Genomic DNA, 22,443 nt, shown 5'->3' with positions numbered 1-22,443 from the left:
AGTTTATATGAATGTGACCAAGAGAGACAAAGGAGTTAAAATACTGATCAAATTGTGAACACAGGTCTACTAGTTTATAGTTTGTTTGTTTTTTTTTCGTGAAAAACAGCTTAATAGTTGACCTCAGTATTTTTTTAAATGATGTCTATGACATGGACACAAATACACAATTAGATATAGAAGTGCAGATAAGGAGTAGGAGTATGGAAAATACAGCAAAGTTCTGATATTCACTTAATATACAGTGAGTCTAAAAGGTAAGAATACACAATAAATCTCAATGGGCAGCAAAAGAGTGCAGAAATTCTAAGGAATAAAACTATAACATTGCTTTCTGTTCAGGTTTCTGGTCGTTGTGATGGATGGGACGATGTACGATTTTATTGCAGATTGCGGTAAAAAAATACTCACGAGAAGTTGATTGTGGTGAATTTCTGTTGTCAGTAATTGTGAATATTGTTACCAGCAGCACTCAAAGAGACTGCCGGTCTCAACAACAATAATAGACAATAAAAGAGACTCTGGAAAAACAGGCTGCATATGTACCGCAACGCAAAAGATCCAACACAGTGTCACTCCCAACTGGTCAAGTAGTGACGGTTTGTCAGTGGCCCACGGTGTCCGACACCAATGCACAGACGCACCCTTTAGCAGTGATATGAGACAACATTTTTGATGCTCCAAGCAAAAGCCGATGTATAAAGAACAAGAAAGTCCGGATAGGATGGGTGGAAGTTGAGGCGGATAGGTCCAACACATACTCCACGCTCGTCAAATACAGATGCTCAGCTAGTGGCCCTACATGTCAAACTATGATGATCTAGGTACCCCTCCAGCGTCAGGGTAGCACTCTCAGGGATGGCATATCAATTTACCCTTGTTACATATATTGTCTTTTCAAAATAAACTTTTTCCCTTAGGTTCAGGCAACAAAAGCATGTGGTTAGGTTTAGAAAAAAGCATCATTGTATAGCCTATAAAGAGTATGTTTCTAAAGTAACGTCACGTGACATGTCTCGAGCTTAGCATGCTACACATACTAGCATACTACTTTGTTAGTAAAGCAACTCGATTGACTTCTGGTTTCACACGGGAGAAGAACAGCAGTCTCTTGGGCGTAAGTCTGGAGTTTGTTTGACCAAGATCTTTATCAATCATTGGCATATTTTATACTGAAAGATATGATGCCATTTTCACTAAAAAAGATGTTCACTAAAAAGACGTGTGTCCACTCTGTGATGCAATAAAAATGCTTGTGTCTTAGATATAAGGTCAGGTTATTACAGTATGTTTTAGTTCCCTTTTAAGTGTTTTCAGCATATGTTGATTATTATCAGGATAATGTCGTGCATCTCATTATTTTGGCCGTCATGACTCGACATTTTCATACTTTTATTTTCAAGATTTTATCCCCCACCTCCATCCTTTCCTCCATATGCTCCATGTTGTTGCTCACAGTGTGATGGGTGTAGTTGCAAACTTTGATAACACAAGTGATAGTTGTTATCCGCATAACCTTACAACACCACAAGTTTTAGCATGTGGGCTCAGATGTTACCTTCACTGCAAACAAAACGATAATTTAAACAAAAATTACTATTCACTGAGTGCAGGAGCAGTTGCCCACATTTGCTTGACTGATTGGAAGATGGTTTTGAGACTTTGCCCCTCCATCTCCTCTATCATCCCATTAATTGGTGCAATCAATTGGTCGCTCTCATTGAGGAGACACGGGGGCCCTCTGCAGCAGGTGTTGCTGGTTTTACAGCCGGTGATTTGGAACGCCGGTGGTGTGGAAGGCGACAGTGTTTTTGCATGCGGATCCTGGCGGTGGAGCGCGACGGTGGCGTCGATCAATAGTGTCTCCTGGTGACCGATCACAGCAGATCAATCAGTGACACAGGATCAGTGACTGGCTGAAATGTCACCAGCTCCATAATTAAGACCTTCATTAAGCCACAGTTAACAGAGTGTCACTCTGTTGCTCTCACCTCGACTCCTCGCCGACATCACCCTCCCCTTTCATCCTCCTCCTCTTCACACACATCCCCCACCTCCATCCTTTCCTCCATATGTTCCTTCCCTTCCCCTCAATCCCTCTCAATCCCAACCTTCTCCCTTTTGCCCTCTCATTCTTTTCTTTATTTCACTCAATACCTCTTTTCACTGTGCTCTATACGTTTGAAAGACAAGGCACCGAAGCTCTTACGCGCACACAATTTCATATAGGGGGTTTTGTTAAATAGAGAGGAGGATAATAATTGTGGAGAAGTAAAGAAAAAAATGGCATTTCAGCAGCTTGTCTTTTGATGAATTATGAAAAGGTCGCCTAATCCCTCTCTGTGTGCTCTCTTTTCTCTGTCATTCTTTTATTTGTTTTTTTTTCCCCCAGATATTATTCCGTCTTTCTAACCTTGTATACCCTCATCTCTGTCTCTCTGTCAGGCTCAGAATCTCTCACTATTCTGCTGCTGCGTGCTCCTGTAATCCAGATTAGCCGGCGAGTGTTCTTAATCTTATCACTTCCCCAATCCCGCGTGGGTGTGTGCTTTTCCTGGTTTTGTGTGATAGGGGGAGAGGGAACGATAGACGGCAGGATTAGAGCAGATTCTGAGAGAGACTCGCAGAGAGAGACTGTGCGACACTGTGAATGTAACGTCACACATATCGGTGTCAGCCATGGTCTGCTGGAGTGGAGTTGGCAGAAATTAGAAGTTAGTGTGGGATCGTAGGAGGCTGGAGCGCAGGCCACGCTCACCAACATCCATACATGCATGCATATGTTAGGTCATATTAAAGCATTAATAGCCTTTCTTGACGGGTTACATGAAGTCAGTACACATGACCCTCATCTGTTGCAGTTTGCAAAACAGCAGTGGCCTCATTTTTCTTAAGTGCCAGCATATATAAATTCCCTTCATTTAATTCTCCCTGTTTTCTTGTGCTGATGATCACTATCCCTGTTGTATATTTAAAACTGACCATGCCATGTGGCCTCTGCCTTTCCAGATGAACCGTCCGATCCAAGTGAAGCCGGCAGACAGCGAGAGCAGAGGGGGTAAGAAACACCTGTCCCCATGCAGAAACACAGCATCTGTTCAAACAACACCTCCACTGACACATGATCAATAACGTCCATCTTAACAAGCCATTTATTCTTGCATCCAAACTTAAGCACTTTTTTTCTTGCAAGTGAAATGTAATGTTTTTGAGTACAGGGACAGTTCACCCCAAAATCAGAAAGACATATTTTTCCCTTTACCTGTAGTGCTTTTTGTCAGTCTAGATTGTTTTGGTGTGAGTTGTCGAGAGTTGGCTGCAGAGACGTCTGCCTTCTCTCTGATATCGTGGAGCTAGATGGTACTCAGCATGTCGTGCTCAAAGCTCCAAAGACAAATTCAGCAGCAATGTCTCTTTCCAGAAATCATGACCCGCTTAGTCAAGATAATCCACAGACATTGCTGTGAGCAGTTTTATGTAGGAACTATTTTCTTTCTACCGAACTACATCCGCCAACTGTATCATCTTGCAGAAGGAAGCATGCATCTACTCATGGATGAGAGGCTCGTGCTTTTGACAGTGCGAGATGTATATATTAATGTCGTCCTCATAGGCTGAGCTGTAACATTAGCTAGCTAACAGGTGCTAGGTTAGGTACCAGTCGATACACACCTCCGTCTGTTGTCGGGTGTAGTTTGTTGGAAAGGAAACAGCTCCTACATGAAACTGCTCACAACAGGGTCTGTGGATTATCTTGAGTAACCAAGCCATGATTTCAGGAAAGAGACATTTCTGGTGAGTTTTTTAGATGTATTTTTTTGGCGCTTTGAGCACCACAAGCTGAGTGCCATCTAGTTCCATTATATTAGAGAGAAGACACTGACACTGTCCCTTTAAAATGACACCACCAGAATCAAGACAATATCAGCTGATGGTTTAGATACAGTTTTTTTTTTTTTTACAGCAATTTGCTTAAGAAATATGCAACATTTTATCATCCCTCAAAACTATGATTCAAGATTCAGTATCAGATTCAAATGACCTGTTAAAATGGACGTTATGTTGCTGTCAAACTGCACCTGTACATCACTGTGCACAGTCTTAGCAACTTCAGAGCTACATGCTTAAACTACCACAAGTGTGTTACACTGGTGGATCTGAACTGACAAAGGCCAGTGAAGATCCTTCCACAGAAACAATCCCATTAATCAGTCACTTAAACCACAGCTCATTTTCATTCACTTCCCAACATTTGTGAGCATACTGCTAAGAGATTTAAAGCATCATGTCTTGGATATTTTGTCCTCATTTACTACAGTTTTTCTACTATACATTATTGTTGTCCGTTTCCAAAGCATACCATTGTTTCATGTCAGCTGTTGGTTTCAGTAAGGAGTGAAACTTGCTTGAGATACAGTAGTCACTCCATCTTACGTGCACACATTCACAGAAGACATATTTACACGTCGCACGAGGAAAAGCAGAGGTCTAAATAATAAAATTAATGACAGCTGAATTCCATTTATCTGCTTGAGATTCAGGGTCCTGGTACTGTGCACACTGGCTCACAGTCACGCTGTCATGACTTAGTGGGACACTTGAACTGAAAAAAAAAAGCCACTGTTAATGTTTTTAGTAACACCTGTGCTTTTCCTTCCATGACAAAACAAAACATCTGCTGTGAGAGGCCTATTGAACTTCACCTAATCCGCTCATTTTCACAACTTTTCAACATTTTGAACACTTGTTTGTTGTTATCGACCATATCTCAGTTCATACTCATTTCAGGCCAGTAGTTTCCTTTAATTTCAGTTCTGTATGATAGTGAGCATGTAGACACTTGGAATTTACTAGATGTATCACATCACAGTCAACATAGTAGGTTTTATGCTTGTGTTTGAGTCTCTCACATGTTTTTTGATTATAGCTTGTGAATTTAAAGCAGGCAGCTCTCAGACTTTTCTAATCAAACCATATTGTCAACCACAATATAATGTAACAATCGCATAAATGCAGTGGTAAAAGAAGTATTGCATTTTTTTTTTTTTTTACTTAAAGGTCCAGTGTGTAGGATTTACAGGCATCTATGGTCAGAAATGGAATATAATGTTTTTAACTATGTCTTCAGTAGTTTATAATCACCTGAAAATAGAAAATATATTTTTTAATTACCTTTGAATAAGCTGTTTTATCTACATTTGACACCTTTGTCCTTCAGAATAGACCAACCAAACTCTGGCCCCATAGGGCCGGTCATGGGTTTGTGTTTTTGCGTCACCCACTGCAGTTCTTCAATCTTTAAATTCACCACACAATGCCACTAAAATTGACAAACTGGATCTTTAAATGTAAAAGTCCTGCATTCATAACGTTACTTAAGTAAAAGTAAAAAATTAATCAGCATTGAAAAAATACTTGAGGTGCTAAAAGTAAAAATACCCATTATGCAAAATGGCCCATTTTAAAATAATATATATTATATTACTAGACAATAATTACAATGCATAAATGTCTTCATCACTTTAATGTAGCTGGTAAAGGTAGAGCAAATTTTAATTGATTAATTAACTACTGGGAATCTTAACCTACAGTCCCATATCATAGTTTGTGACTTAAATAATATTTTGCATTTATGATCTGAATCTGCATACTAAATAGTAGCTAAAGTTGACAAATAAATGTGCAGCAAAAACTGTATTTGCCTCCATAATGTAATAGAGTAGAAATATTAAGTGGCAGAAAATGGAAATACAAGCACCTCAAAAATTGTACTTAAGCATTGTACTTGAGTAAATATACTTAGTTACATTCCACCTCTGCATAAATGTAATAAAACAACAGAATATGTGACTGATTCTGTCTCGTAACCCTTAAGTCTCCTAACAGTTGATTTTCACACCAAACCAAAATGAATGTTAAAGAAATGGCAGTGTGAATGTTTGGAAAACTGAAGGCTACGATCTGTAAATCCATCGGCATGCTCTGGCGAATATTCTGCTGGAATGCAACGTGCATGTGATTTGTAGTGAATGGGCTAAAACATGCAGAAACACTGGTCTGATCCTTCACAGACGGGGACAGACGGAGCAGCTTCTCTGACAACACAGAGGGTGACAAACATTTGAGTCACCGCCAGATGCTGTTTGTTTGTTGTGATGTTCATGTTACTGCACTCTGGTGGCGCTTTGAAGCATCGCAGGCTGATCCCTCCTGCTCTGTGGCTGCTTATCACACTGTTGTTGTCTTTTATTATTCATGCATGTACAGTGACATGGCACTTCTTCCTTTTTCCCCCTTTTCTCACTGCCTGTATCATCTCTCCCATAAAACATCGACTCCCTCTTCTTCCCTCTGTGACCTCACTCACATTATCCACACATTATCCTGTTTTCTCCCTTCTCCCATCTCGGCAATCTCCTTCCCCTTAGAAGACAGGAAGCTGTTTGTGGGTATGCTGGGAAAACAGCAGACGGACTCCGATGTGAGAAAGATGTTCGAGCCGTTTGGGAGCATAGAAGAGTGCACGGTGCTTCGTGGGCCTGACGGTACCAGCAAAGGTAACGTTTACTCATGACAGAGAAACACAAAGTCTTCATAAGGGACTGTTCTTTATTTATCAGAGGAGGGAGGTGGCTGGTGTGTGTGTGTGTGTGTGTGTGTGTGTGTGTGTGTGTGTGTGTGTGTGTGTCCAATATTTCCTTGAGCCTCTCTGAGAGACTGGCAGAAAATGTGTGTCACCCCTTTCACCATAAATTCCATTTTTAAAACTTACCCTGAGATGTTTTTGAGTTAAAAGCTGAAGACGAGTTTTCTTCAAAAAGCTGCAGTAAAATAAATACAAAATACAACCATTTAAGCAAAAAATCCAAATAATTGCTGGTTTCGTGCTTCTTAAAAAACCCATTTTACTGACAAAACAGATTACAGATAGAGTCCAGATCTTGACTGTAAAAATGGCATTGACTTTAACTGTTTGTATTTTAATCCAGCCCTGAGAATTAAGCCTCCAGCACTTCACTGTCACGTGAATGTAAATGATTGTTGTCACTAACAACAAAGCTGATGATATTTGCCATGTAAATCAAAGTCCGGCGACAGTTCAAACACAGATGCGAGATTTTTTCTGTGTTTGCTGCATGAGGCATGACTAATGGTGCAATAGGTTTTATGGGTCATGGCTAATGATGCGTTTGGTGGTTTACGGACTGTGATTGATGAAGCAATGAATGTTTTGTGGACCATGTTTAATGATGCCACGGTAACTGATGAAGCGCTGGATGTAAGACGGCTCCTAATGTATTTTTAAAGGGAAGTAGTTACTGTATGCTGTGTGTGTGTGTGTGTGTGTGTGTGTGTGTGTGTGTGTGTGTGAGGCTACGTTTAATAGTGTGTCATTTCATGTAGGGTGTGCGTTTGTGAAGTACCAGAGTAACGCAGAGGCCCAGGCCGCCATCAACGCTCTGCATGGGAGTCGTACTTTACCAGTGAGTCCCCCCCTACACACACACACACACACACACACACACACACATGCACAGAAATACAAGGTCACACACACATACAGTTTACACACTTCTAGATTTTCCAAATCCAGTCATTTAGATACTCAACATGGTGACTCAGCTAATAGTTGCCACTTCTCGTTTCTGTACCCCTCCTCCACACACACACACACACACACACACACACACACAGGTCGACTAAATTACAGTTATATCCAACTGTATTTGAAAACTAGACATTTAACACAGTTAAAACACTCATTATTAAAAGAGTAAACTCCATATTTCAGGATTTTTCTTTAAGTCAGAGGAGAAATGACTTGACATGTTGTGATTACATGATCTTGGAGCCATTACACTGCCAGGATGGGGAGATGTTGGGAGTTTCGTTGATGTGAAAAGTGTCAGACAGATGCAGTTTCCTCCGCAGGGCGCCTCGTCCAGCCTGGTGGTGAAGTTTGCCGATTCAGAGAAGGAGCGAGGGCTTCGGCGGATGCAGCAGGTGGCCTCTCAACTGGGGGTCATCAGTCCCATGACCCTGCACCTTGGGGCCTACAATGCCTACACACAGGCCGTGAGTAACACCAACACACAGACATAGACACATTTAGACACATTTCTTCAGAAACACACATTCTACTTTTCGTGAGAACACTACCTGAGTGTCTCTCAGTCGTCAACAGTCGGCTGTGGGAAAAAAGGTTGGGAAGCTCCAACTTTATGGATATTTTATTCAGAGAAATAATTCACTGGCAAAGTGACCATTTGTATCAATTCCTCGCCACATGTTCCTGGAAAAAAAAAAAAATCCAAAAAAGCCGAACATTGTTCATGAAGTGAAGTCATAGGAGATCACATTTAACAACAGCAAAACTACATCAAAGCATCAGTTTACAATATAAAAATATGCAAGAAATGTCTTCAGTTTTAGTGTTTGTCAATTTGGTCAAATTTGTCAAGGCAACAAGCACGAGAAGACATTTGTGCATCTGTTTACTAAAACTGGGATGTCTACATGACTGTGAGTCAGTTGCTCTCACAAAGTGTTATAACTTGTATTGTAATACCTGTTCTGAACTTATTAAATCGTGACCCTGACAAATAGCCCCTGTATGATAATAAAAGAAAATAAAACTAATCATGAAACTAATAAAAAAAAACATTTAAAGAAGATAAAAACTAAATTGAAACAAGCAAACACCCTGAAACAAACTGCAACTGAACTGAATTGAAAACAAAAACAAAAAATGAAATACAATAAAAAATAATCAAAAAAAACCACTATAATAATTCTGAACTGGATAAACAAGACTTGGATTATAGCGCACGATTTGTGTGAGAGCTTTAAACATATGTTTTGACATAGTTTTGCTGTAAATGTGAGCCTCAAAGACCTTTTTTGGATTTTCTGTTCATTGTAATGAACAGAAAAACAATGTTTTATTTTATGAATTAAAGGTAACACCCATGAGTAACTGATATGCTAATAGTTATTTTGTGGGTGAAGTATTCCAGTCAAAGCTGATGTTACAAAAAGTGAAAAATATTTGACTAGAAATCTACAAAGCGTTCTGGCAATCAAACCTTACTCAATGTGTCCCATGTGATTCTAGTAGAAGAGTTGTAATGTCATACAAGATGATTTTAACAGGAAAAACTGCAGTTTACAATGTAGAGTAAAGCCACATTACAGCTCTCACCGTTAATTGACCGTTTACTGCAAATGGCTTCAGATTTGGCTCATTTACAGTCGTTCACTTTGTGATGTTTAAGGAGGCCTGACAACATGTTTTAGCCATAATGGGCGTATTGATTTATTGTGATGTTCTGCTCTTCAGTAAAAAGTTAAACTAAAACCCAAAATGAAATTGCTTTCTGAAAAAGGTAATTTTCTGTGCAGGTGCATTTAAAACAACACAAAAGCAGAGGCAGGATTTAATACGATCATTCCGCCCTCACAGCGCAGACACAGAGCTCACTACGTCATGTAGAGAACAATTATAACCTGATCTGGCCGGAGTGACTGATTATGAAGATCATGAAACGTCTGGGCAGGTCTGCACAAACAGAGCGAGTCATCAAGGACGGCTGGTCGGTCTGTTCTGTTGCAACGTGCAGAGATGTGGCCTTCAAATATATTGACTCATGACTGAGGTTCAGACCTGAGATACTGCGGTTATTTCAAACATGCTCGATTTTGATGTTTTGTGTCTAGTTAATAATGGAAATCTTAACAATATGTGACAATTGTAATCTACAAAAATAACTCACTAAATGTCTTGTGTTGAGCATTTTCAATTGTCTCCTATTTTAGGTTAGATTACTCTCAAACTTGGCACACAAAAACACAGACAGATCCCTCTAAACACACTCCAAACACCAAATATCTTGACTCCCTCTCTCCCCTCCTCTCTGTTTCTCTCTCTGTCCTCCAGTTGATGCAGCAGCAGGCCCTGGTGGCGCAGTCGGCCTACCTCTCTCCTGTTGCCACGGTGGCAGCGGTTCAGATGCAGCAGCTCGCCGCCCTCAACCCCAGCAGCATTATTGCCACGCCGATCGCATCCATCACCCCCTCCTCAGGTAATGAGAGGCAGAGATGTCTGGCCCCGGCCAGACTTGATTAGATTTCTGTTTGAAATATGAGGACAGATACACAAGGAGAGCTGGACCTAAGAGGACAAAATAACAAACATCTATTTTTTTTGTAGTTTTTTTTTTCTTTTTCAGTCTGTCATGACGTTAGCCATGTTAGCTTTAGTAAAATGGTGAGTGAGCTAGAGCACCTTCACCCTGTATGTACTTGTTCAGTTTGTATTATAGCCATGTTGACACTGTAAAAAAATCAGTATTCAATGTAGAATTGTGTTAAACACACTTAAGCAGCAACTTTAACTAATGAAACTGTAAACAGCAAATGTAGACATTCATGTCTCCCTCAGGATCAGTTGTAATAACTTTGGTGATCCCTTGGCTAATTAATCTAGTGCCACCACCAGGCCAAAAAAAATTTAATGTGTCCAATACTTTGATTCATGACCAACATTTATCAGCTGTAGCTGTTTTTTGTGTTTAGTGCTAATTAGCAAATGTTAGCATGTTAAACTAAGATGATGATCATGGTAAACGTTACCTGCTTAAAGGTGCCCTGTGGAGTCATTATATTTACAGTGAATGATATTCACCAAAATGCACTCTGTGTGTCCTCGAGGTCTCACAAATGCATTTCCTCTCTCGTGAAACATTTGCAAAAGCTGTTGTTTTTAAAACGTATTTTAAATCCTGCATTGTTTACATCCATGTTTACTAGCTTGCACTCCTCAGACCTGGACACATGCCATGTTATTAGTGCCCTCAAATCCACTGTTGTTAATGTGGATGTGTGGAAGGTGCACTCAAAGCGACACAGTCTTGGTGGACTAGCGTTCTCAAGCACCTGTGCTTCAGTATGTGTCAGCTGCGGCCTGAGATGAACATACCCACACTGCATGATGACCCCCTCATGTGCCGAGGAACAACCAGCACAGCTACAGATACATATTTCTTCCGTAAATATCAGTCCGCAGTAAATATGGAGGAGTTGATAATTTTAGTGCAGGGCTACTCAGAGCTTCACGGTCTGTCTCACAGAAAATATTTCAAGACATACTTGGGTTAGCGGGTTATGGTCGCTAAGCAAGACAGGTGCAACCTCCCTTTGCACCCTTGAAAGTTGGCACAACAGTAGAATTACATCCACTACGTGATGCCATCAGGCCCAAAAAGGCTTTTTCCCATAGACTTACTAGCAAAAGAGACACCTGTAAATCAGTGGTTGCTGCTTTTTGGATGTCTCAACTCCTGAGAAATGACTCGTTTCAGTATCAGGATTTGATCAACTCAGTCCGATAACATTTGGAAAGTCTAGAAGAGCCACATTTTATCCTCATTCAAGTTAGCAGAGTGCTAAAAAGGAAGTAGCCAGCTCAGCCGGCAGAGGTCTCTAGCGCGCCTGCTCTACGAGTAATTTTATATTTTTATTTTTTATTTTGCGCCACTGAGCAACTTTTATAGAAAATGAACAGGGTCCTTCCTGCAACACTGTATCCAGTTCTCTTTATACATCCATGGGTAAAAGATGCGGCATGTATCCTTGGCTGTTTTCATCTTCCCTGGCTTTGTAGGCACATTGCTTTGTTTCTTTGCACACTACAGCCACCTGGAGGTCGGTGGAATAGTGTGAAACTGTTGGCAGAACTGTGTATCACTGTCCACACGTGTATCAGAAAAAATGTTCCGTAGCACTACTAAAGGTCAGAAACTCCACAGGGTACCTTTAACATCAGCACATTTGCTTTGTCATTGTGAGCATATTAGCATCCTGATGTTAGCCTTTAGCTCAAAGCACGACTGTGCCAAAGACCAATCAATCAATTAAAAGTGAAATCAAATAATTTTCTTATTATTGAAAGTCTTCTCTTTTCTTTGTCTTGCTCTAAATCCTGTATTCATGCTGTCAATTGAATTCATTTGAGTAAAAACAAATGCCTTAAACACGTCTCCAGGTACCAGCACTCCACCCTCCATCTCAGCCACACCTGTTCCTGCTCTGCCGCCACCAATCGCAGTGAACAGCTACGCCTCTGTGCCAGCTCCACCCAACGGCCAATCAGCAACTGAGGCCCTGTACACTAACGGGGTTCATGCCTATCAAGGTACGGCCACAACGTCCCTCCCAGCAGCTACACTGGAAAGTAAAGAATAAGTGCGCTGCTGTCATAAAGTATTCCTCCACAGATTCACAGGCTTCCTGTTTTGATGTGCAACTGTGAGAGCCTAATCAAGAGGAAATGAAATTAAAGCACTGAATGTTATTTGGAGCGTGCTGATGTGCCCCAAATAGCATTCAGAATTTTTTCTTGTGGTGTGCATATAGCAGTTGGTGACGATGTGTTTACTTCTCTACAGCTCAGAGTCCTGTCCTGGATCCCCTGCAGCAAGCTTATACAGGCATGCAGCACTATACAGGTGAGCCTCACTGTGTCCTAAGCTGTATATATTGTTTGAAGTGTCACTGTTTGTTGAAGAAAAACAAGGACATAAAAGTAATCTCACCAGTGTACATAACATTTGACCACTGGATGTCAGATTTTTTCAGTTTCAGTTCTTAGAAATAACCCTCCAGTCCGTGTAACCAGCATGCAAAACAGTTTTATGTAACATAATGGGATGCAGCTACATTACCTTTGCACTCCCCGACTCCCCAACACTGCATGTGCAAAGTAGCAATTTACACCCAAAGTCAAAACATGCACATATATTACAAAACGTAAATACTTGCAGCTCTATAGGATGAGTCATACAGCTCCAACTAAATGCAAAGTATCTCTCGGTTTTAGCAAATCTGTAGGTGGGAGTGTGGCTCTGTCAGATGTTGTTTTGAGGAGAAAAACTGATTAGATTGCAGTCACACTCTCTTCTGCCTCACCGCTGCTCCCTGCTCACCTGTTCCTCCTCCCCTTCAGCCACCTACCCTGCTGCCTACGGCCTGGTGGGACAGCCATTCCCCCACCAGCCGACACTGGTGGCTCAGCAGCCACAGCAACCGCAGCAGCTGCAGCAACGAGAAGGTAAACTCAAAGTACTGTGCACAAAAGTGGAATGATCATATCTGAGAGGAACATTCCAGTGGTTCCACATGTCTAAGCCCATTTACCACAAATCACACACACTTACTTTACATCACAGATAACATTATTGCCATTCTAGGTGTGTGTTTTCATTCATTTCTGGATGAAAATGTGTCAGCAGAGTTTTTACAACTTGCTTGAATTAAATCTTTTATCACTTTCCAGACAAAGTCTGCATTCATTTTGTCAAAAGTAGGGCTGCAGCTAATGATTATTTCTATTACTGACCAATCTGTGCAGCATTTCTTCATGTATTTGATTATTGTTTAGTCTATAAACTGTATGAAAATTTCAGAATATGTCCACCACTATTTCCCAGATCCCAAAATGACATCTTCAGATCTCTTGTTTTGTCTGATCAAGGGTCCAAAAATTAATTTACAATGATATAAAACACCCCTAAAGCTCATTAATAAGTGTCGGTATGCAGATTTTGTTACTTTCAGACTGCTAAGCTAAACTAACTCGCTGCTGGCTGTAGATTAGGGCTTCGACTAAGTTATTTTTATTATCGATTTATCTGCTGAATATTTTCACGATTAATCAATGAAAGCTGTAGTTGTTTACTTTTATTTAAAAATAACTTTTTTCATATTTGCTGAAACTGCCACTATATTCACACAGCACTAAATGAGACAGATAAACCTGCTTGTGCCCTGTGGTCAAACTGTCAAACTAGGCAGTGCTGATTAAATGTGGATCAAGATTCTGTAACTGCACTTCTTATTGTTGCCTCAAATGTGCTCAGAAACATATTTTAGTGTACTGTTAAGCTGTAAAAGAAGAACATGTGCTGCAGCAGGTAGGCAGTGCTTGGTACATCGGTCAGAAGTATCCAACATGGCAGCCAGGGTACAAACTTATTTGGTTTCTGAAAACATATGAGGTAAAGTAACAGAATCTTGATTCATATTTGATCAGTGCCGCCTAGTCTGATAGTTTGACTACAGTTTACGAGCAGTGATTGAGATGACTGACAGCTGTGTTAGAGACTCCTCAGCTCTTATTTGTTTTTCTGGGCACAGCAGTAGATTCTAGCGAATGCCATTAGAGGCATTAGGAAGAGGAGGAGGATTTTTTTTTTTTTTTATTGATTGACAGTTTCAGCAATTATGATACAGAGTTATTTTCACTACTGTAACTGTGTAATAACTTCAGCTTCAGTTGTTGTTAATTGTCTATATAATGTCAAAAAAATATGAAAAATGGTCACTACAATTTCCTTGAGCCCTAAGTGACGTCTTCAGATTTCTTCTTTTGTTCAACCAACAGCCAAAAACCCAAAGACTCTCTATAAACTGGAAAAAATGACAAAGAAAAGCAAGAAATTTTCACATTAACGAAACTGGAAGGAGCGAATGTTTAACATTTTTGCTTGAAAAATGACAGAAATGTTTAATCGATTATCAAAGTAGTTGGCAATTTATTTTCTGTCTAATCCATTAATCAACTAATCATTGCAGCTCTACTGTAGACTAATTTACTGTTCATACACTTGAGCTGAGAGGGACAATGAATAAATGCATTTTGCAAAATGGAACTATTCCTTCAAACTGTGTTTAATATTTGATTTTGTGTCATCTGCTCTACTATTCTGCACTTGTTTTAGTTTTTTGTTTTCTTTTACTTTCCTGACTTGTCAAGTAAAGCATCTCTGGGAATCTATAAATAAATAAAATGTATTATAATTGCTGCACATCGTGTTACTCTCACTGACTCCGCAGTGCAGTTTTCACTGAGCCGTCTTGTCTTGTCATGTCATATCCATGTCGTCGTGTCTCTCCTCTATTTGTGTTCAGGTCCTGAGGGCTGCAACATCTTCATCTACCACCTGCCACAGGAGTTCACCGACTCCGAGATACTGCAGATGTTCCTTCCCTTCGGAAACGTCATCTCTGCAAAGGTCTTTGTCGACCGCGCCACCAACCAGAGTAAATGCTTTGGTGAGTCACTCTGATGATTGTTGTCATTTTCGCTTTATTTACTTTCACCTTCTTTTTTTTCTCCTAGAAATGAAGCTGCCAGTGTTGAATGTTTAATTTCTTCATTCTGTCACTTCCCCCTCAGGTTTTGTGAGTTTTGACAACCCATCCAGCGCCCAGACTGCCATCCAGGCCATGAACGGCTTCCAGATCGGCATGAAGAGACTGAAGGTACAGCTGAAGAGGCCCAAGGATGCCAACAGGCCTTACTGAAGGAGGTGAGTTATTGTATATTGACATACTCAAGGAGACGGGGAGGGCTCGGGGAGGGAATGATAGACAGTTGGAAATGTGTCTGGGAGTTAAAGAGACAGAGTGGATGTAATTGGGGGGCTCAGTACTTAAATGGCTGTCTTTCATGTGGAACTGAAGAAGTCAATAACTCTACAGTAGATTAACTTTAATGAGGTGGCAGCACTCATCAATTTGAAATGCATTGTGTAAAAGTGGCTGCTTCTTTTTCTGCTCAGGGACAGTTTGATTGAGAGGTAGATTTTTCTTCTACTCGGTTCTAATGTTGTGTCTAACCAGTGTTCTGTCGCAGGGTTGAATGCCAACTGCTGTTCGTCATTAATTTTTTGTTTTACTTTTTCATTTATTGTTTTTGTGCTGTGCCATATGCCATTTTTCCTGAAAAAAACATCACACCACTCTCAAGACTGTCCCGCCCATACATATATCGTGGAGACGTGCGTCGCTATGGCTACGGTTGCCTAGCAACCGCTAAAACCTCCCCCCCTTCCTTCTCACTGCGTTGTAAGTTAATTGGCCTGTGTTGGTTGCTGTGGCGATATTGCCTGTGATGGTTGCCATTAGCAATTTTTTTATTTTGGGCCGTTGCCTTGATTCACCATGCTCAAACTGCATGGCGGGTTACTGTGGCGACCATGAACTGTGTTTGGTGCGTTGTGAGTTTCCTCTTATTATTTTGTCCTGGTTTTTAATCCTTGCAAACACTGATCAATAACTGTCACTTTACCTCAGCATCTGTAAGCAACTGATTATCATGACATGCTGTTTTTTTTCCTCTAAAAGCTTCAATGCTAAGAGCTAAATTAGCCCTGCTGTCCATCAAATATGGATAAATATATATATTAGAACTTTTTCCTTTTTGGTTTTTGATTAGTTTCCTTTTTGTCTGTCATGATTATCATTCTTACACATTCCCTCTGTTTAGTTGGTTGGTGTGGTAGTTTTCGGTGAGTGCGGGGTTTTTGTTTGGTTGTAACTCAATTCCAAGTGACTTTGTGCCTGAACTTTGTTTGGTTCTTGTGAGACTGGAAATGTACTGAACGTGCCCCTGTAAATGGTTGAAGACGTGTGTGAATGTCGTGTGTGTGTGTGAGACAACGAGAAGGTGCGTGCATTTATATCTGTGTGAGTGTTTTGTATTGACTCGATGTAAAAATATTCATGTGTAAGTAAATGTGTCAGTGAATGTGTGTGTGTGTGTGTGTGTGTGTGTGTGTGTGTGTGTGTGTGTGTGTGCGTGTGCGTGTTGTACCAACTGAGACACTAACCTTACTTTAGAAGGTTTTGGGTAAAGCTGTTTGGTTCCTGTGACACGTGCTGCTGGCTGAGGAACTGCATTCCTCTGTAGGAATTCTGGGACTCCAAAAACATAATAATAATTATGACAAAAAAAAATACTAATACTCACAGTATTAAGGTAATACAAAAAACACATAATGTGTCTCATGCTCAGGGTATCTGCAGGTCTGAAAAGGTAAGAAATTGATGAAACAAAAATGAAAGCCTCAGATAAAACGTCCCCATAAAACTTTCAGATTTGAAAATGTTTCCAGTTCTAGAAAAAAAGCACAAAATCAAAACAGTTTGAATCCCTTTAAACCTCTATATAACTAGATATTTATCATCTTTCCACAATAAAGAAAACCTTAAGCAAATCAGTGCATTTTATCTATTAATGAACCCCTTAACATACAGTTTTCCTTGTTTCCCCTTAATGTATCACTTAAGGTTCCATATGATGCTCATTTTATACTTGTATTTTTTGTTTCATAACATGTTGTTCACACACGTTTATGTGCAAAAAATATATATAATTTTTCTCTTACAGTCTGTCTGAACATACCTGTATTCACCCTCTGCCAGTCTCTTTAAACCCCTCTCCCAAAAAAGCCCAGTCTTTGACATGACTGTGATGGCGCTGTAGCACATTTTCTATCTTAATAATTGCATTGCTAGGATAAACTTGGGTCCATGTTTACTTCCTGTCAGCTGATGTAAATCACATACACTGCATCCGACACTGCATACTGTGCACTTACTTACACAAAATGTGCTCTATGGTTCAACATACTTTTGTGTACATAATCAGTAACATGTCTTTTCGGACGCTCTGAGCTGCAGTTACCTCGGCACTGAGGGCCTCCTTGCTGGGTGGAGACATGTAACCAGAGGTGGAAGAAGTACTCAGATCTTTTACTAAAGCAAAAGTAACAATAGTGCAAAAATACCCTTTAACAAGTAAAAGACCGGCATTCAGATCTCAAATGAAAGCGCACAAGAATTGGCATTAAGATATACTTAAACTACCAAATATGTAAATACTCACTGTGCAGTTAGTGATGCATTAATGTGTCAGTGTTAGAAATCTTGCAGCTGGTAAAGATTGAGCTCATTTCAAATACTTAATTTACTCCTGGCTATATTAATAGATCAATTTACCAGTTGATTTATATTCTGTATTATAATCTAAATAATAAACAATAGGAAAAAGTAACTTATAACTAATATTTTTAAATAAATATAGTGGAGTAAAAAGTACAGTATTGACTCCCAAACTGTAGTGGAGTGGAAGTATAAATGGGCATAAAATGGAAATACATAAGTAAAAAACAAGTACTTTAAACTGTACTTAAGTACGGTACCTGAGTAAAGGTACTTAGTTACATTCCACCACTGCGTACAACTATGGTAACCCATGCCAACCTCAGTTCTAGCGATAATTTAAAAGTACTTTTATTGTGCCTACATAGCATCCAAGGTTTACATACTGTAATATTTCACCAGAAATAGTATGCAATTCACACACTGTTGATTTCATACTAAAGTATACACTATAGATCACAAAGTTTGTGTACAGTAGCTTCTGGGTAGAAAACCCAGCATCATGTACATTAAATGAAACAGAGCTGAGCAAACACTGCCTCTATTGCTTAGTTTTTTACCACAAACAGAAAGTGCAACCTAGAAAAATCAATATCAGTGTACATTATATTTAGAAGACAGCTGCTGTTAATTCAAAGCCACCAGACTCCACTGACAAATACAGGAATTTTCCGTAGCAGAACACAAGAGTCGCTGCTCTACAAACGCCTCGCTCAGTTAGTGTGGAAGGTAAAGTGGAGCAAATAATCAAATATAGCACACACTTTTTTCAGGTGGCTACAATATTTTTTGCTGCATCCTCATCCACAGCAGTGTCAATACTTTGTCTCTTTGTTGGTAGATTTGATTTATCAGAGCTGCCAGCAAAGCAACATAGTACATCAAATAAGCACAACAGAAAACCAGATAGGTCGGACCATGTTTAATCATGCGTCTTTAAATGTAACAGTAACGGCTGAAAATGACAACAGAAATAAACAAGTTTGCAGATTTCACATATCTTAGCAATTGTAATCAAATGCTAGATGTCTGTCCAGAATAATAAGGTCATAGTTGTGACATCACTTCCTCACGGAAGTCCTGACGGCTCGTTTAAAAGCAGTTTCTGAACAGGAGTGTGTGCATTTTTGTCAAATTAACGTTTCCCTTAAATTCACCCTGACATCTTTGGAAACGTTGGTATCTAAAATCAGAATTATAGTATATAGACAATTAGGTCGGTCCAAAAAAGGTTTGAGGGTTTGTAGTGACTGTTTGTTAAGGGGGTTTTAATAAGACACAGAATATTCACATTTACTGCTCTGATACACAACTGGTGTTAAATTTAGGTAAACGGGCTTCACAAAAAGGTCGTAAAGGTCATACACAGATATTTCTGGTACCTGCAGATGCCCTGTTTGCAGCAACCTGCATTACAAATAAATCTGTTAGATGATTTGAATCTACTTACCTCCCTGAGAAGCTACAGTTTGTTGAACGACACGGTTCTGAATATTATTAGAACGAATGCAAAATGATCTCCAACTGTTTTCTAAAAATCTGGAGGTTACAGTTATCCCCACCAGAATTCCTACTGTGCATGTTCTGAATTAATTTGCCTGCCAATAGAGATGACAAACTATTTTCTAAGAACGTGCATACACTTGCAGCAGTATGACTGTCACTATTTGAGTTGCATGGACACTAGTTGATAACTGAGACTCCCCCTGAGGCATCAGTGCAAGCAGTGTGTATTGCAGACACCACTCCACTTCCAAAGTCTTAAATTGATGTGTCTGATGTGTGTGATTTGGTTTAAAATGCTCTGTTCCTTTTTTTTCTTTTCTCTCTCCTCTTCTTCTTCACCTCCAGGAAAACCTAAGAGTTCAATCAAGAAAAACCACTTGGGATGTCCCAGCCTTTTTTGGTTGTTTGACCAACCATATAGCACAGGAGCAACACTTCACAAAACGCAGTATCACGTGTATGCGCTTACAGAAACAACAAACAACAGCAGTAATATCAGCAACAAATACATCTACAGAATCCGCATCCGCAATATCTGAAGTGCTCCAGATTTCCTATCATTCCACAGCTGGATTCATTTATATTATGTACATACTCTATTGTCGGCAACAAGATCTACATGTTAAGAAAAAGCATATCACTGATGTTATTCTTCTGAACAGGGTTCTACTGTATAGTGTGATTTGTGGTCAATGGCGTCAACAGAGGGCCAGTCTACAGTCGGAGGCAAAAGAAAATACTATTCTGTATGATTACCATGGGTAATATTGTTATGTAGAGTTAGTTTTATTATTTATACGTAAATTAAAAACATGGGGTGATTAAACTGGAAGAGATTTCCTCTCACTGTACATACCTTGGTTTAAAAATGGAGTTAAAAGACTTCACAAGTTAAGATTCTCTGCTGCCACTACTTTTCAAAATTAACAAAGCGGAAGGAATGGCTGGGAATTTTTCTATCTTGATTTTTTACGTTTAATTTATTTGGTAATCAATTTGATGAGGGCGGGGGAGATGTGACGATTTCTTTTTTAATTTAAGGAAGAAAAAAAAAGAGGATTCCTGTGGTCTTCAAGACAATGAACACACTTATTATTATAGAGTTTTTAATTACATAAATGTACCTATGGAAGTTAAAAAAAACAAACATAATGTTTCTTTATTTATTCTCTACAATCGCTGTTTTAAAACATATGTCTTTAAAAGAAAATAAAGTACAATTTAGAAAAAACTGTTTCACGTGCGTCTTTCATCAGCATGATGAATCAAAAATGGCACTTCTTTTGTTTTTTTGTTTTTTTTTTTAAACAGGAAAACACAGAAAAGAAAAGACAGAGTTTGGGTGTTGGATCATAACTGAGCCATCCAGGGGAGTTTGCTGCTCTCTATAGGCCTAAACAAGAACTGAGCAAAATTAAACATCTGGCCTACAGCCTTGGCTGCATGTGAACCTGGGGACCAAACTTACAGAGCCCTACAGGGAGTGAATTATAGAAACATTTTTGTGTTTTCATGAGGGCTGGGTGAATTAACTGTCATTGTCATGTTGAGTTCAATTACATAACGTGCTTTATAATTACACACAATTATAGGAAGCCATTGATAGTCCCACGTCAGCCATTATTTTCTAATTACACTGCATGTAAAAATATCCAGGTCAGGTATGAAGATGATGGAAAGGCTGAGGTGTGTGTTTGTAATCACAGGTGAGGTTTGCAGTGAGTCTGTCTTTTACAGCTTTTTGGGTTTGGTCTGATGCGTCCAAACATGCCTCGGCCTCCTATGGCATGCTTGGATGTATGAGGTGTGATCAATGCCACACACCACATAGCAGGATGAGGGACAGAGATGAGCTGTGTTAACGCTGCTGAAGACATGCTATCATAAATTATGTAGGGAAATATTAGGTCCAATATTCTTTTCAATTTATACAAATTATATTATAAAGTTTTATGTTGTTCTGCACCATCTGCTCAATCGACCATTGGATGCCTACAATCATCATTTCATTCACTCCAACTTCAGCTACATAAATTAGCACTAAACTCAGACAAACTAAATGGATGCTGTTCACCAAAGTTACTCGTATTAAGTCTATCAATATTCATTCAGTATGACTACCTTGGTAATCTTAACTTTAACCATACTGACATTTTGACTACTACAGTGAGAACAATATTTGCCTTTTTGTACAGGAACAAGAACTTTTTCCCCTTTTTTTACATAATAAAGGAACTGTAGAATCAGTATTTTTTATCTGTTTTGTATTTTGGGGATGTTATATATAGAGAAGCTGGCACCTCTACATTGACATAACTGGATGCTGTCTACCACTCAGCCCTAAGGTTCATAACAGGTGATCCTTACAGCGCCCATCACTGCCATCTTTACCAACGGTCAGCTGGCCACATTTGGCTGTGAAGCAGGAACAGCACTGATATTAATTTATTGCTTTCACCCTATATGTCACCCTTTTAACTCTGAACTCACATAGTCTTGGTAGTTGCTCACAGAATAGGTTGTCACTCCATGCTTCCTTAATCAGAATTAATCTAGGTAATGTGTCATTCTCTTACAGTGCACTTTATTCAGGAAATAATCTGCAAAAGACCTTAAACTTGGACACTCTGCCACCATTACAGCTGTTTAAATGCTGTATTTTAGATTGTGTTTCAATTAGGTGTAAATGCTTTTAACTATACATCTACACCAGAACATGTTCCTGTATTTTTACTTTTAAGTATCATACATAGCTATTATTGTTTGTTGTTTTGATGATTTCAGTTCTATTTGAAATATCATGCATACCATGATAGTTATTTTTGTTTGTTGATTGGTTGTTTTTAATGTCTTTGTTCATGTTCCACATCATTGAAAATGAGGGTCTCCCTCAATTGATTTCCCAAGTCTTAAATAATGGTTTGAAGTTGAATTAATTGAAATTAGCTTGACACATAATCATGACAGCGTAAGGAAAAATACTTAAAGTCCACCTCCATTTTTGTGTTTAAGTCCACTAAAATGTCTGACCTTGACGATACTGACTTTTATCTGTGCAAAGTTTGCCACATTCCCTAAAATCTGAGATTCAAACATACGGCAGGCAAGCTAGAAGAGGTACACCGGAAAAAACCCTGAAACCTCCAGCATGAA

The 22,443-nt window shown here is 39.4% G+C and overlaps 1 protein-coding gene across 5 annotated transcripts in view; it reads left to right on the top strand.

Moving 5' to 3' along the window:
• Positions 1 to 20,466, top strand: part of LOC125904404 (CUGBP Elav-like family member 3) — a 63,239-nt gene extending 42,773 nt beyond the window's left edge. For 3 of the 5 annotated variants that reach the window (XM_049601773.1, XM_049601768.1, XM_049601772.1), the window contains 11 exons: positions 3,010 to 3,058; positions 6,429 to 6,557; positions 7,405 to 7,484; positions 7,933 to 8,076; positions 9,938 to 10,082; positions 12,044 to 12,193; positions 12,447 to 12,506; positions 13,004 to 13,108; positions 14,968 to 15,111; positions 15,236 to 15,368; positions 19,636 to 20,466. In XM_049601773.1, coding sequence (XP_049457730.1) covers positions 3,010 to 3,058; positions 6,429 to 6,557; positions 7,405 to 7,484; positions 7,933 to 8,076; positions 9,938 to 10,082; positions 12,044 to 12,193; positions 12,447 to 12,506; positions 13,004 to 13,108; positions 14,968 to 15,111; positions 15,236 to 15,363 — 1,134 coding nt within the window. In that variant the 3' untranslated portion in view covers positions 15,364 to 15,368; positions 19,636 to 20,466. Of the gene's footprint in view, positions 1 to 3,009; positions 3,059 to 6,428; positions 6,558 to 7,404; positions 7,485 to 7,932; positions 8,077 to 9,937; positions 10,083 to 12,043; positions 12,194 to 12,446; positions 12,507 to 13,003; positions 13,109 to 14,967; positions 15,112 to 15,235; positions 15,369 to 15,808; positions 15,907 to 19,635 lie in introns of all 5 variants that reach the window. The other 2 variants (XM_049601769.1, XM_049601771.1) reach the window with 2 other exon arrangements.
• Positions 20,467 to 22,443: the final 1,977 nt, after the last annotated feature.

The sequence above is a fragment of the Epinephelus fuscoguttatus genome, linkage group LG17 (assembly GCF_011397635.1).
Source record: "Epinephelus fuscoguttatus linkage group LG17, E.fuscoguttatus.final_Chr_v1".
Lineage (NCBI taxonomy): Eukaryota > Metazoa > Chordata > Actinopteri > Perciformes > Serranidae > Epinephelus > Epinephelus fuscoguttatus.
Note: the sequence above shows the minus strand (reverse complement) of the source record. Positions and strands in the feature narration are given on the sequence as shown.